Source organism: Asterias amurensis, chromosome 1 (assembly GCF_032118995.1).
Source record: "Asterias amurensis chromosome 1, ASM3211899v1".
Taxonomy (NCBI): domain Eukaryota; kingdom Metazoa; phylum Echinodermata; class Asteroidea; order Forcipulatida; family Asteriidae; genus Asterias; species Asterias amurensis.
The window spans coordinates 12,510,425-12,525,428 of NC_092648.1; the positions used below are offsets into that span (position 1 = coordinate 12,510,425).

The window sequence follows — 15,004 nt, forward strand, 5'->3', positions numbered from 1 at the left end:
CCTTGATCATAACTGAGTGACAGATGAGCTTTATATGAGAAGCCACTGTTATCATTTATAAGTTTTAGGTGCTCAGCACATAAATTACAAGTTGAGGTTGGGAGATATACTGGTGTAGAATTTAAGGAACGTATATGTATGCACGGCTTGGAGGATGTTAAAACAGAAATTTATTTCATTTGTTTTTGCCCAAATTTTATTTTCCTTATGAGCTCTCAGGATAACACCATTATGAATTGTGTTGCGAAGTACGTATTCTCTGCTTTTATGTTAAAGCCATTGGACACTTTCGGTAAGCAGTATTGTCCATGGCCCACACTTCGTGTATCACTGATATATCACTGATATATAAAATAACATACCTGGGAAATTGGTCATCGGTGTCGGGAGAAAATAAAGGGAAAGCTCAACCTTGTTTCCGAGCGTTTTGCCGTGTCATGACATGTGTTTAAAATAAATCAGTAATTCTCGATATCAATAAATTATATTGTTTTAGCGTTTTCTCAAAAAGTAATGCATTTCATGGAATAATATTTCAAGAGAAGTCTTTCACCATTACCTTCTGTAAACCCTGTAAGTTATTTGTAAATCTGTGAACTTTTAATTTTTTTTTCTGTTCCGAAAGTGTCCAATGGCTTTAAGGAGACCCAAACATAATTTAATATTTTGTTCTTGCTTACATCTCCTTCTTTGTTGTATCATATAAGTTTAAATTTGGTTATTGTTGTAACTTGTTCAATTTTTGGAACAACATTGAACAACATTTGATACAATGAATACAATTAATACACATTTTGAAATGAATATTTGCTTGTTCGATTAGTCAGTCTTGTTTGTATTGGTTACAGTTGGTCGCTGCATATCAGAACGGCCAGAGATTACGATTCTTGGAGTTTCTGAAGAGTACGATAGCCAGCTCCTTAGATGTCCGATCATCATGGCAGGATCTCATACAAAGCTTAACACATGAAAGGTACTTTCTTTTGTACACGTGTTGCCAATGAAAATGGAACCCAGTTTTTGCAATTTAAAATTGTAAAAATAGTTCGATTCATAAACATTTTAATAAAGGTGTAGACAACTGGTCTTACGTCTTTATACCTGTAAAAGAAAAATGTAAGTTTTGAGTGCTTTAAGATGCCTCTCAGGTGTTAAAAGCTGTGTGAGAAAGGCCCTCGTCTTTGGGTTTGTCCTTTATCGCACAGCCACGACCCTGCCGATTTACAGACCTCGTAACTAACTCATTTATTCCCTTAATATTATTATTATTCTTGTTCAACCATAATATCTGTGACAGGGCCATTTGGTACGATGCCAAGTCCTACCCATCCTCCTGGAGCCTAGACCCCACCGAGGGACCAGGGCGTGTTCGTCGACGCCTTCAGAGATCCCATCTTCACATTCCAGCTAAGTTCTTCATTCCCCAACTCCGTGAAGCCCATGAATCGGAGCCCACGCTGCCCTTGAAGTATCTCTTTGAAGACTCGTTGCAGTCCTCGGATTCCTCAGAGTTCAAAAGGAGATTGCAGAAGAATGAGAAAATAAGGTGAGTCAGACAAAAAGTGTTTTTATGAAATAATAAACCTATTATTATTTCATATCTGAAATAAAAAAATTGCATCCCCTGAAGATGATCCCCTCAATCTTGCACCATATCACGCACAACCCTGGCTCCACGAATTTTCACTCTTCATTCTTCCCCTTCTTGGGCTTTTCGGTGTTCCATGTAGAAGGTGCTGTAAATAGTTGTATGGCTTCTGACTGGCAGCCCCAAGCAAACATATTGACAATAAAAAGGAACTCCGCCAACATAGGGCTGGATAGCTCATTTGTTGGAGCGCCGGCATGTTAATCCAGAGTTTGTTGGTACAATTCCAGCTCTAGTAAATTGTTCTTTGGTCCAACCCAAAGTCAATAAGCTTTGTTGTTGTTTCAGAAACTCAGTTCAATCTATTTGCTGAGCCAAAACAGTATCAAAATAGTCTGATTATGAATATGGCGAATTTATGGAACAACACCTGGCTTTAAAGCAAAAATAGCCATGATACAAGTTAAGCAATGCCCATAAAAGGGCAAGTTCCCAAAAGTGTTCAAATGCATGTCAGACCTTTACATTCTTCCGGCCCTCATCAAAAGTTTCTACCCAACAATGTATGCTGGGCTAGCTTTATTGTCCGAGCAAAACTCCAAGAACACATCACACCAGTCCTTCAACCCCTTTACTGGCTTCCCATTAACAAGCGAATCACATTCAAAGTCCTGCTTCTTTTCAAAGTCAGAAATGGTCTCGCTCCTGCCAATCTTCAGAACCTTATTTCCACCAAAGCCAACAGTTCTCGCAATTTTCGTTCTTTGTCTATATCCCATTTGTGCTTGTCTCCTGCACCCCGCACCTACACCCGGTATGGCCAAGGAGCCTTCACAGTCAGCACACCTACATTATGGAACAATCTCCCACTTCACATCCGTCAGGCTTCATTTCTTGAATCCTTCAAAGCCATGTTAAAAACTCATTTACTTTTATGCTAAGCTAAGTTCTTATAATTTGTGTTTATTCGAAGTTACTGTACAACGCTTTGTAACTTTTGTAAAAGGCGCTTCATAAAATTATTATTAAGGTCGAGCCCTGGGTCTATTGTAAATGTTGTATCTGTCTTATTTGTTTTAGTTGTGCCTTCTTCTGTAAGATGGTGTCACCTGCCTTGGAGACCAAGGGAGATTTGCTTCAAGGTAAGGGAATAAACCTAAAGGTCGGTTTATGGTCTTGGTGATAGACATCGTGACGCGCGACACAGTTTATAGTCATTGCTGAGGGCCTAAAAACTGTGTCTTTTTATGATCGCACGTCAAGACTTCCATCGCCCGACCGACTATAAACTGGCCTTTAGAGGAAGCTAGCCAATTTTTTTTGTGGTTCAAGTTGGTAAAGATGTTAAACTTTTTCATCAGGTTTAAAGAATCTACTTTTGTTTTTACGCTTACACTGATATGTATAAAGCACTGTATACTCAGTACTTTCCAGAGTTCTGTAAAAAAAATCCACATGCAAATAGCTCGGTTGGGATTCGAACCCACGACCTTTGCATTGCTAGAGAAGATGTCTTAACGCCAGACCACCCAGCTAGCCTGGTGGCTAGGGGCAGTTTAAATCATTAGCAGCGGGTACCGCAACAATTTTACAGTTAAATTTTGCAATTGGGATCAAGGATAATTTCCACCATTCATGTTTCAAATCCAACTTTATTAACATTTGTGATTGTGTGTTTGTACAGGAGTCAACAGCATGTACTTTGTGAGTGAAGAGCTCCCAGACAACCAATCAATACAGGTAGGATTCCAATACAACTTATGGCCACATTTGTTTTATTTGTATACTTGTTCGTTCTGGTTGTGAAAACAAAGATTCTCAGACAAGGTGAGCGTTATCATTATTGATCCCAATCTATTGCAGGTGAACCCTTTTGACCATGATATGTTGACCATCTCGTGGCTCTATGAAGATATCAAAGAACTTCATCTTCGATGGTATCAACTGAGAGACAACGCACTGGAGATCTTCCTGACAAATGGCCAGACATTGCTCCTGGCGTTTGAGAACACAAAGGTGCAATTTAAGACTCTAATTTTGGCAAATGATATAACCAGTGTTGATTATAGGGGTCTACAAATAATTTTATTTTATAAGTCACTTTCATCGTATTTGAAATGAAGATATTGCTCTGGAGAATTGTTAATAGTTTCAGCTTTATAATCAAAGCCCAATTTCATTGCTCTGCTTACCGGACGCAAAGAAACGGTGCTTGCAGAAACAGGGAATTCTGTGCTTACGGCAAGCGTATTTCAGGGGTTGGCGGCGAATGTTGGCTTCTGCGCATGCATACTCTTCGTTACTAGGCATTCTACGCTTACAAGGCTAACGCAGAAATTTGGCGCTTGCACAGTAAGTAGAGAATGGTGATTGTAAGTTTCAGCGGTAAGCAAAGCCATGAAATTGTTAAGAGTGTGAGTTACCAAAGAGATTGTCTTTTACCCTCGTTTTTATAAAGGAGCGAGACACACTGTACCAGCAGATCAAATCCTGCGACCTTCCCAACCTGGTGGAGGTTGATGACATCTCGGCCATCACCCAGGCGTGGCGTCTGGGCCAGTCGACCAACTACGAGTACCTGACCCAGCTCAACAAACTATCCGGCCGATCATTCAATGATCTCATGCAGTATCCAGTGTTCCCGTTCATACTGTGTGACTACACCAGTAATGTGTTGGATCTAATGGACCCCAAGTCATACAGGTGTGTAACTAGGGTGCTTGAGGAGGGGCGTACTAGGGGGCATGTTTAGGAGAGGGGTGTAGGAATAATGATTGCCCTACCCCAATTGTTCATTCAATGATCTCATGCAGTGTCTAGTGTTCCCGTTCATACTGTGTGACTATACAAGCAATGTGTTGGATCTAATGGATCCCAAGTCATATACATGTAGGTGTGTACCTAGGGTGCTTGGGGAGGGCGTTTTTAGGGGGCATGTTTGGGAGAGGGGTGTATGAATGATCATCCCACGCCAATTGTTCCTGTAACGATGTCATGTAGTATCCAGTGTTCCCGGTCATACTGTGTGACTATACCAGCAATGTGTTGGAACTAATGGACCCCAAGTCATGTACCTTAGGGGCTTTGGGTGGGCTTATTAGGGGAAAGTGGGCATGTTTGGGAGAGGGGTGTAGGAATGCTGATATGAGTAGAGAAGTCTCCCTAATTTCCAAAAAGATCTACTTCACGGTAGTAGAATATAAAGCAAGACAAGTTCTCAAAAGAATACAATCTACCCAGCAAGTAGATATACCCATGATGTTACCGCAAACCAAATACTACAATGATAATGTGTTGTTACAATTTTTGATTTTCCATTTTTGTTGCAGGGACTTGACTAGACCAGTTGCTGTCCAAACACAGGCTATGGAGACAAAGTACAAGGAGAACTACAAGGTAAGTCAAGTTTCATTTCAAACGACATTCTCAAATACTACTGGGCTTGAGTTCTGATCGCTTGGTTTATCAAAATGCTCATTCAAATCCTGGGCCAAGTTTCTAAAGCTGTGTAAGCAGAAAATTTTGCTCAGCAAAGTTCTTTGCCCAATTTCATGAAGCTGTTAAGCGTTATTTTGCTTAGCATTATTCTGCTTAGCAGATATCTGAGCAAGAGTTGAGTGGTGTACCAGTCGCAGCAATGTAAACTGTATGTTTTCTTTGTTCAACACCCAATCGTTTTTGTTGTTTGGGGGGGGGGGGTTTACACTTATGGCCTGAAGGCCACATGAAGTTGTGGGCTACATTTCTTTTTTTAGAGGCCGTCGCCACCTACTCCTAGGGCTGAAACAGGGTTACCCCCTTTACAGTCCATACGGATGTAGGCTTGGGTATCATCAATCCGAAGTCTGGCCGGTAGAGCAGAAAGCAATACCTCCCCAATTTTACGTAGCAAGTGTCATGACCGGGATCCGAACCCACACTCTGCTGATCAAACACCAGAGCTTGAATCCGGTGCTCTTAACCGCTCAGCCGTATACTTATCCCTGTCAGTTTCCCTTGTGGTTTATAAGTTAATATTTTATAATTTTATGATTCAGTTCCTGCATGAAGAGTACCAGAAACTGAGGGGTTTCCGAATGGGCTCGACGATGTTCTGGACCAAGCCCTACCACTATGGTTCCCATTACTCCAACAGTGGCACAGTCCTGCAGTACTTGGTTCGCTTGCCTCCATTCACGAAGATGTTCCTGCAGTATCAAGGTAAGTTTATTCGTTTCATCTTTGACAGCAGCATTACTGGCTTTTTCATTATCCATTTAAATGAATGAAGTCCACTGTCAATTAAAAAGAATGAAGTATTCCTGTCAAATCTTTCTTGGGTGTATATTTGTAAGTATTTTTATACCGAGGACCACGATGGAAATTAGGTTTTTAGGTTGTTGTGTTATCCTCGACAATTCCTCAGATTCCACTGTCTTTTATAATTTGTGTGTATATATTTTACTTGTTCTTGTCCACTTGCTGTCTTATAAAGAATTCTGTTAAGACGGTCGAAAAACAAACAAACAAACAAACAAACAAACTCTGTTTTGAATTACATGAAAATAACAGTGAGTTGGTAAAGAGAAAAAGATGAAATATTCTGGCTTCTTTCATTAATGGAGCACTCCCTTAATGTGATTCAAACAATTATTCCATTGTTTGGGACTACATGGAGATAACAGGTGTGAGTTGGTAAAGAGAAAAAGGATGTATTGTTCTGACCTCTTTCTTTAATGGAGCTTTCCGGTAATGAGATTCAAATAATGATTATTGTTTCAGACAACCATTTTGACCTTCCGGATCGTACTTTCCACTCAGTGGATACCTCTTGGAGACTTTCTTCCTTCCAGTCCTCCACCGATGTCAAGGAACTCATCCCAGAGTTCTTCTTCTTGCCAGAATTCTTCCTCAACAACGAAGGTAAGTTTGGGAGAATGTTTGTTTCTCTCATTCATTCCGTGGAATACAGCCCTGGGACTTTTTTTTTCCACCACGGTTACCCATGTGAACTTTTCATTTTCCTTTCACACAGCGCGGCCAACTCACAAACGGCATGTCGCCCGTATCGAGAAGCGTTTTGGATTTGATGACAGTTTTTCTGTCTTTATTTCAGGATTCCATTTTGGTGTGCGCCAGTCCGGCATGGTTGTCAACCATGTGAGTCTACCCCCTTGGGCTAAGGGAAGCGCCCGCTTATTCACCCAGATCCATCGGCAGGCTCTGGAGTCAGTCTGCGTCTCGGAGTACCTTCACGCTTGGGTGGATCTGGTCTTTGGGGTCAAACAGCAAGGGTCGCTAGCGGTGGAGGCTGTCAACGTCTTTCACCCTGCTGTAAGTTGGATCATCTTTATTTGACACATTTCCCTTTTGTGCTTGTGTATTTTCATGGAGACACAAGTTGCTTTGAAGGGGGGTATATGGGAAGGGGGTATCTGGGTATTTGTGGCCCATATTTGTTTGTTTGTTTGTTTGTTTAGATGATATTCCCATCAAGGGAACTGGGCAAACTCCCACAAGGGGACATAAGCGCCAAGCTTATATGATTATGAAAGCACAAATCAAGACTGTGATTCAGTATTCTAGAAAATATTTATTCTAGTCTTTTACATCCCATCTGAAGGACGAAGCACTGGTTAAGTGTCTTGCTTAAGGACACAAGTGTCACGGCTGGGGATGGGGTATTTGTTGACAGTTTTTTTTTTGGTAGGACAGCCTGGTGAAGGTGCTGGTCAACTGTTCCTCCGTGCAACTCACTGGCATGATATTTCATACAATCTTGGATATTTGTATTTATTTTCTCAGCCTTAGTTCTTTTTTAGGATTATATCTTATAATTTCTTATAATGTTTTTCCGGTGTGAGTGTAATACAATAAAATAAAATAAAAAATATAAAAAAAATAATATTTTCTTGGGATTTCCCTCCAGACATACTTTGGTATCGACACAACGGCCATTCAAGATCCGGTGAAGCAGAGAGCAGTGGAGACAATGATTAAGACCTACGGGCAGACGCCCAAGCAGCTATTCGTCAACTACCATCCGCCCCGTATCGAAGCAGACATCTTCCCTGATAATTTTGGGATGGGGACTGTGGGTATACTAGTCGGTCTCAGCCAGAGACAACAAACGATGAAGGCTAACGCAAGTCCAGATGCAAGAGTATGGGTATGTTAGTTTGGATTTAAACTGAAAAACCTGCTTATTTCTTGAATTATCTAAGATGGAAAAATCTGAAATGTCATATGTTTGCATGATTTCAATCCAATTTATTATGTCTTGTATACTGTTACTTATTTATATGTATTACTCTTATATTCCCCAGCTTCATGAGTGTTTGTACAAATCCTTTCTGTTAAAACAGTTCTTTTATACCTTTAGAGCTGCATGCATTACTTTTTGTTTTCAGCATGGCCTTGTAGCTTCTTATGTATTCTGTATTTTGAAGTGTACATGTATGTGTTTTAGTTTGTTGTTGTTAATGGTATGCCAACTCTGGGTGTGTATGGATTTTATTGATCCTGTTGCATTGTTTCATGTGCATTATTAATATATATTTGTAACTTTTGAACTTTGTTGATATTTGTGGTGCTTTGAAACTTGTGCGAGCAATGTAATTTCTTCTTTTTTGAGAGTATTTAAGTTTCTTGCGTCTTATGTCCATAACTGAAGCTATATAACTATTATGATTCTTTTAATGTTACTTATTCTTTCTGATTTTCTTGCATTTCTTTTCAAAAGTTACGATATTTCTGTAAAATGATTCAATTTTATTTCTGCGGAAGTTGTAAATAAATTCTTGATTGTTATTACAGGGGCCGGTAAACACAGTGAAGGGAATGAAATGGGGTAACTATCTAGGTTCAGCCTCGTCCCAAGATCCCGTTATCCGTTTCCAGAAGCAGTATCCGGTACCCCTGAAGTACCTCAACCCGTTACCCACGGGTGATGTCTGCGCAGTGGCCCAACACCTCTGCCTTCTGATGATGTACAGCAAAGAGAAAGGTAATAATAATAATGATAATAATAATATTGCGCCATCTATCTAGTGTGCAAGACTCTAATCTGAGGCGCAGAATACAAAACAAAACATATACAACAAAAAAGAAATTTAGAATACAGTACAAAATTATACAATGAATAATCAAAGTCAAGACATGTAACGAGCTAATTGTATGAGGATTTGAAAACTTGTTTGTTTGAAGCTGCTTATTTGTAGTCTGCTTATTTGTAATGTATCGTTACTCCTTGTATATTTTGTATTGAGAGCCTTACAAATATCTTTATCATTATTATGCTTAAAGTTATTGCTTTGTTGTTTTGATCTTGTAGAAGTGAGTAGCATGAACGCAGTGGACATCAAATGGTCAGGGATCATCAGTTGGGGTCATGCTGATGGTGTGCTTAGGGCACACACTAAGCAGAAAGCACTCTTATTATTATGCTTAGTGTTATTGCTTTGTTCTTTTGATCTTGTAGGAGTGAGTAGCATGAACGCAGTGGACACCAAATGGTCAGGGATCATCAGTTGGGGTCATGCTGACGGTGTGCTTAGGATACACACTAAGCAGAAAGCACTGTTATTATTATGATTAGTGTTATTGCTTTGTTGTTTTGATCTTGTAGGAGTGAGTAGCATGAACGTAGTGGACATCAAATGGTCAGGGATCATCAGTTGGGGTCATGCTGACGGTGTGCTTAGGGTACACACTAAGCAGAAAGCACTCTTATTATTATGCTTAGTGTTATTGCTTTGTTCTTTTGATCTTGTAGGAGTGAGTAGCATGAATGCAGTGGACACCAAATGGTCAGGGATCATCAGTTGGGGTCATGCTGACGGTGTGCTTAGGATACACACTAAGCAGAAAGCACTGTTATTATTATGATTAGTGTTATTGCTTTGTTGTTTTGATCTTGTAGGAGTGAGTAGCATGAACGCAGTGGACATCAAATGGTTAGGGATCATCAGTTGGGGTCATGCTGATGGTGTGCTTAGGGTACACACTAAGCAGAAAGCACTCTTATTATTATGCTTAGTGTTATTGCTTTGTTCTTTTGATCTTGTAGGAGTGAGTAGCATGAACGCAGTGGACATCAAATGGTCAGGGATCATCAGTTGGGGTCATGCTGACGGTGTGCTTAGGGTACACACTAAGCGTAAAGCACTCCCTATCAATCTCCTACATACCACACCAACAGACAAGGTACTAGTCAAACTAGAGTCCAACACTCACTTCTTTAATACTAAAGCCTGGTTCATACTTCATGTGAATGCCAAAGAATTTTGACAAGCTTTTTTGGCTGTAAATGTTTCACAGGAACAGGAGTTGAACACAAGTCAACTGATTGTAATTATTCGTTGCGAATTTGTGACATCAAAATTCATATCGCATTCACATTCGCAGGAAACGTGAAACGCGCTTTAGTGTGTCATTGCCTATCAGATTCTGCTTGGTCCTTCTATGGCAAAACAGCCCAGCTTGAAAACTTTGTTTTTATTAAAGGATAATTTCTTGGTAAATTGAGGGCGTTTTTCCCATCTCAAAGTTCAAAGGCATACTATGACTATGTATGGATGCTAGTATAACATCTGTTTTTTCTCAAAATTCTATTTTTCGTGCTAGTCTGTTTTGCCATTTTGGTATACACGTATGTTTGCCCTATGCTGTGAAATTGAGCTCTGCAAGACATGGCTTTAAAGACACTGGACACTATTGTTAATTGTCAAAGACCAGTCTTCTAACTTTGTGTATCTCAACATATGCACAAAACAACAATTAATATTATTATTGTTATTATTATTATTATTATTATTACAGATCTCGTGCTGTAGCTCCATCTCCGACTGTAGACTGTTGTTCACTGGATCTGTATCCGGGGTCATAGCGGCTTACCCTACTCGCTACAACCCAGACAAGGTAAGATTCAATCCTGCAGGCCCTTCACATCCCTAGATGTATCGCTTGCCTCCAAATCATACTCATTTTGGTTTGACCCATACACCGATGTGTGTAAGCAATGTAGACTCAGTACTTTCTCAAGTTCTGTGGGGAAAAAAATCGCAGGCATCAAAAATGTTAAGACATCTGCTCTAGAATTGCAAAGGTTGTGGGTTCAAATCCCACCCAAGAAATACACCTGTGTTTTTATCTCATTTTATACAGTGCTTACATATATCGGTGTAAGGTTAAAACCAAAATGAATATTTCTATACTTGATGCAAGAATAACATCTATTAAATACCTGAAATCATATACCCTGTTCTTATCTTTTGCTATCCAGATATGTTCTTCTGTTTTCACATTTTGCATTAATGACTTCTGATTAATATATTTGTAAATGTTGCTTTCCTTTGATTGTGTATTTTGCCTGATACATGTACCCCCTTTCCTCAAATCATACCCCTCTTCCTATCTTTTGCTGTCTAGAAATGTTCTTATATTTTCACATTTTGCGTAAATAACTTCTGATTATTATATTTGACTACCATATATTGTGTCTCTTGCCTTATTTATATTTTGCCATTTTTTTATTTTTTTTTTTGAGTGATCTAAATATTGCTTTATTGTGTGTATTTATATGTTTTTGTCCTCGCTTTGAAGTGCATATAATGCTTATAAATCTGTTTTAAATTGATGTACCCTTGCTTCAAATCACTCCTGTTCTTATCTTTTACTATCCAGAAATTTTCCGATATTTTCACACTTTGCATAAATGACTTCTGATTTGTTTATATTGACTTCTCTTTATTGTGTCTCTTGCCTGATTTATACTTTGCCATTTTAAAAATATTTGAGTGATCTAAATATTGCTTGATTGAGTGCATATATGTTTGTTTGTTTGTCTATAATTAGATGTGCATATACATGTAATGCTGAACCGATTTTAATTGTTGACCATTTGTATGATTCCATTGCATATATTTGATTGTTTGCATCTATATCTGGATGTAAAATTTCAGATTATTTTGTGTGTATATTTTGTTCTCTTTAAATGCTCAAACTAAAATCAGCGATTGTATATTTTTTTTTTGACTGTTTAGCATTTGAATTGTATTTGTGCATGCTGATGCTTTTTCAAAACTAAAATCATTGCATTGTTTATTTTTGGGTTGTGTTAAGAATTTGACTAGAATTTGTGCATTTTCTATTGCTAATGAATTTACACTTTTGAATAACGGTTATTAGGTAGAGCTAGGGACACTTTTCTTGTGACATTATAATAGGCGTAGCGACATTAATGTAGGCCTAGGACATCACTGGACATAAGAACAATCTTTATACTTCTTAATCAGTAATCTTTATACTAGTTTCTTTTTGTAGCTATGTAACATTGAAGTAGTGGGAGCAGCTGTAGGTATTTTCTTGAGACATTATAGGCCTAGGACACCACTCAACATAGGAACAATCATAATACTGCTTATTCAGCAATCTTTATACTGCCATCTTTTTGTAGCAATGTAACATTGAAGTAGTTGGAGCAGCTACAGGTCTTTTCTTGAGACATTATAGGCCTAAGACACCACTCAACATAAGAAGAACAATAGTTTAACCTCTATACCGCTTTCTTTTTGTAGCAATGTAATTGAAGTAGTTAGAGCAGCTGTAGGTCTTTTCTTGTGACATTATAGGCCTAGCATACCACTCAACATAAGAACAATAGTTTAACCTCTATACCGCTTTCTTTTTGCAGCAATGTAACATTGAGGTAGTTGGTGCAGCTGTAGGTCTTTTCTTGAGACATTATTGTAGGCCTAGGACACCACTCAACATAAGAAGAACAATAGTTTTAACCTCTATACCGCTTTCTTTTTGCAGCAATGTAACATTGAGGTAGTTGGAGCAGCTGTACGTCTTTTTGGTCATACAGCACGTATCATTAGTCTGTGCGTGTGTCGTCCGTATAGCATCATGGTTAGTGCTGGGGAGGATGGGCTGTGCATCATATGGGATCTCAACAGGTATAATACTGCCCTGTTTCAACAGGATTTTTTAAATGATTTTGCTCTTGAGTATTTTTAATTCGAAATTTTGCTAAAGGATGCCTATTTTATCTAGTCTCTAGGTGTAATTTTGTAACTATTAAATAATTTTTCTGCTACTGTCTTTGCCTTTAACTGTTTTCCAGTATAAATGTGTTACCCCCTTAAATTGCCTAAATACACAACATCACTCTCGTCCAGCAGAAACTCAAAACGCACTTGTTCTTGCTTGCTTTCCAACATCTTGACAAAACTTGGCAGGCGGGCGCCTTGAATGTTTTTCTTTTTCAGTAAAGTGCGCCTTATAAATACTGTAGTTAATTATATTATTATTATTTTTAATGAGAACTGTCGTACTATATTCTACCGCTGCTGAGGAGATATTCCAGAAATTGAAAGTGCTCTCTTTTTATCTTGAATAGACTGTGCTATGTAAGATCCCTGTGTGATGAAACTGGGACTGGTCACCTGGACAGTATAACTGCAGTGACGGTCAGCGATGTTTCTGGTGATATTGCAACAGCTTCTAACTCAGGTAAAACTCACACTAATGGCACGTTTCAATTGTCATGGACTATAGATGATGTGACCTCTGACCTCAATCGAAAACCATAACATGATGCGCGCGCATACTGCCGGGCAAACCCTTTTTGTTTTGGCAGCCAGCTAGAAAGTGTATGCAATCTTACCATGATTACGCGTCTTTTTGCCTGGGGAAACATGACGTATACAGTGTTTTGTCAACAGAGGGCGGTTTAAATGTAAACATGGGTCACTTCGTCTATACATGTAGTCTTCAATATTGTCAACTATATTTGATGTTTTCTCAAAATTGGTTAGACCTCACTAAGGGTGTCATGGCCGAGTGGTTTAGAGCAACGAATTCAAGTCCTGGTGGTTTAGTCATCAGGGTGTTGGTTCGAATCCCAGTCATGACAATTGTGTTCTTGAGCAATACACTTTATTGTGCTTGCTTCTCTTCACCCAGGGGTATAAATGGGTATCTGCGAGGGTGGATATTGATATTGTGTATGAAAAAGCCACTGGAGCACCAAAACAGCTCGGGGCTGAATACACAGTATACCACAGCTTGAAATAAAATTGTTATATTTGTATTGTTGTTACAGTTGAGCGAGGTAGCGAGGTCCGTTTGTGGACGGTCAACGCCAGCCTGGTAACCAAACGAGTCTGTGATAGCAGTGTACACTGTCTGACATTCTCAAATGCACCAGAAGGGATTGCTGTTAACTCACTGGTAGCCGGCTGTGAAGATGGTGTCATAAGGTATGTACAACGTACTATTTCAACAGGTTCAATTTTCTCTGGACGGGAATGCTATTTAAGCTTGTCTATAATGTGTTTGGTTATCCTTTACATGTAACTTTAATATTTGCATGTAAAAACAAGGTTACATTTAAACTGCCCAGATTCATATGTGCCCAATTTCACAAAGCGGCTTGAACTTCATTTTTGTTGCATCATTTACATGGTTAATGTACATTAGTATTGTGCAGTATGAATGCTAACCTGTTACTATTTGAATAGGCCTAAGACTTGCCCGATGTACACAGCGGTTTCTATATGTTTTAAGTTGTATTTTCCCCTGTGTGATATGATAATTTGGGTGCCATGTCACTTTTGTCATGTAAATTTTGACAACAAATAAGCCCTCCCAAGTGTAGGACTGGGTGATACAGGAATAGTTGCATTCCACTCCATTCCTTGTTGAAACACTCAACAAAATAAGCTCATAATAACGTTAATTAATTTTGTAAGCCTACATGTATGCATTTTTGTCCTATCTCTTTTCCTTGTTCTTTTGTATACTGTGCTAGCTTAACAATTTGTTATGTTTGGTCATTGGCCCAAGTGAATATACTTAATTATTTGTTCAATAATATATTAATTAATATTTAATTGTAGTTATATTATAATTGTATTTTGTTCTTCTTATCAACTGTTTTTGTTTATTTAAAGGCAGTGGACACTATTGGTAATTACTCAAAATAATGATTTTAATCATGTTAAAACATATAACCTTACTTGGTAACGAGTAATGGGGAGCTGTTGATATTATAAAACATTGTGAGAAATGGCTCCCTCCGAAGTAGCGTAGTTTTCGAGAAAGATGTATTTTTCAACAAATTTTATGTTGGGTTAGAATTTGAGGTCTTGAAATCAAGCATCTGAAAGCATAAAACTTTGTGTAACAAGGGTGATTTTTCTGTCATTATTATCTTGCAATTTTGATGACCGATTGAGCTCAAATTTTCACAGGTTTGTTATTTTATGCATATGTTGAGATACACCAAGTGAGAAGACTGGTCTTTGACAATTACCAATAGTGTCCAGTGTCTTTTATAAAAGTCTGATTGTATTTCAAACAGCCTTATGGCTGCGATGTTTCAATGATTATAATAAATCAATAACAGTAAATTAATAGCTTTTATTAATA

The 15,004-nt window shown here is 38.5% G+C and overlaps 1 protein-coding gene across 4 annotated transcripts in view; it reads left to right on the top strand.

Moving 5' to 3' along the window:
* LOC139945917 (lysosomal-trafficking regulator-like) overlaps positions 1-15,004 on the top strand; it is a 64,253-nt gene that overhangs the window by 43,752 nt on the left and 5,497 nt on the right. For 2 of the 4 annotated variants that reach the window (XM_071943444.1, XM_071943436.1), the window contains exons 34-50: positions 849-973; positions 1,298-1,546; positions 2,669-2,730; positions 3,273-3,328; positions 3,452-3,604; positions 4,047-4,291; positions 4,918-4,984; positions 5,626-5,788; positions 6,350-6,490; positions 6,684-6,901; positions 7,497-7,736; positions 8,384-8,573; positions 9,489-9,772; positions 10,388-10,486; positions 12,386-12,528; positions 12,972-13,084; positions 13,677-13,833. In XM_071943444.1, the coding sequence (XP_071799545.1) occupies positions 849-973; positions 1,298-1,546; positions 2,669-2,730; positions 3,273-3,328; positions 3,452-3,604; positions 4,047-4,291; positions 4,918-4,984; positions 5,626-5,788; positions 6,350-6,490; positions 6,684-6,901; positions 7,497-7,736; positions 8,384-8,573; positions 9,489-9,772; positions 10,388-10,486; positions 12,386-12,528; positions 12,972-13,084; positions 13,677-13,833 (2,705 nt within the window). The remainder of the gene's footprint in view (positions 1-848; positions 974-1,297; positions 1,547-2,668; positions 2,731-3,272; positions 3,329-3,451; positions 3,605-4,046; positions 4,292-4,917; positions 4,985-5,625; positions 5,789-6,349; positions 6,491-6,683; positions 6,902-7,496; positions 7,737-8,383; positions 8,574-9,488; positions 9,773-10,387; positions 10,487-12,385; positions 12,529-12,971; positions 13,085-13,676; positions 13,834-15,004) is intronic. The other 2 variants (XM_071943452.1, XM_071943461.1) reach the window with 1 other exon arrangement.